This window comes from Austrofundulus limnaeus, unplaced genomic scaffold (genome assembly GCF_001266775.1).
Source record: "Austrofundulus limnaeus strain Quisiro unplaced genomic scaffold, Austrofundulus_limnaeus-1.0 Scaffold2176, whole genome shotgun sequence".
Lineage (NCBI taxonomy): Eukaryota > Metazoa > Chordata > Actinopteri > Cyprinodontiformes > Rivulidae > Austrofundulus > Austrofundulus limnaeus.
Genome location: NW_013954578.1, coordinates 1 through 684, shown reverse-complemented (window position 1 = coordinate 684; position 684 = coordinate 1). Strand labels below are relative to the sequence as shown.

At 52.6% G+C, this 684-nt stretch overlaps 1 protein-coding gene across 1 annotated transcript; it reads left to right on the top strand.

Annotated features, from left to right (window-relative positions):
• Window positions 1-75: 75 nt before the first annotated feature.
• Window positions 76-469, top strand: LOC106537196 (meteorin-like protein; the record flags this gene model as incomplete). Its single annotated transcript, XM_014034574.1, is given in 1 exon segment — window positions 76-469. A coding segment is annotated over 1 exon segment (394 nt), but the record flags the coding sequence as incomplete, so codon positions are not given.
• Between the last annotated feature and the right edge of the window lie 215 nt (window positions 470-684).

The window sequence follows — 684 nt, the reverse complement described above, 5'->3', positions numbered from 1 at the left end:
GGATGTAACCTTTTTAATGAGGCAAACTGTCAGTGTAAAACAGTCTATAACCACTCGAGTTTTTCCTTTGGATCCAGAGGTTCTGCAGCTGGCCCGGACTCCAGGATCGTCCTGCAGGTCCGGCTCCGCTGCACGGAAGGATCGGTCAGGTGGGTCCACCCGGGTCAAGCTCTCAGGGTGGTCCTGGAGCCCAATCTGTCCTCCAGCAGGAGCAGCACCGTCTGCATCCAGCCGTCCCCGTCCCTCGGCGGAGCCAGCGTGCTCGTGGAGCGGAGCGGCCAGCTGCAGCTGCTGGGGGAGGAGGATGGTGGGCAGGAGGGGCGGCTCGGCCGGCAACAAGTCTTCTGCTTCCAGGCAAACGGGTCACACAGGCCCGCCATCTACATCCAAGGCAGCTGGCAGGGTCCGGGAAGCTGGAGAAGCAGGGTGGGCTTCAGATATGAGGTGGGATCTGTGGCCCCCCAGCAGGGTGAGTTTGGACCGAGACTCAGATGAACGCAGTAACAATGTTGTATAAAGTACCTCAAAGTGATACTTGAGTAAAACTACAAGAAGCCTATCTTGCCATAAAAATACTTTGGTAAAAGTTAAAGTGTTCTCTAGAAATATTACTTGAGTAAAAGTCTGAGCTGATATTTTTTGTATTTAAGTATCAAAAGTTAATTTCTGACACAAAATCTACTT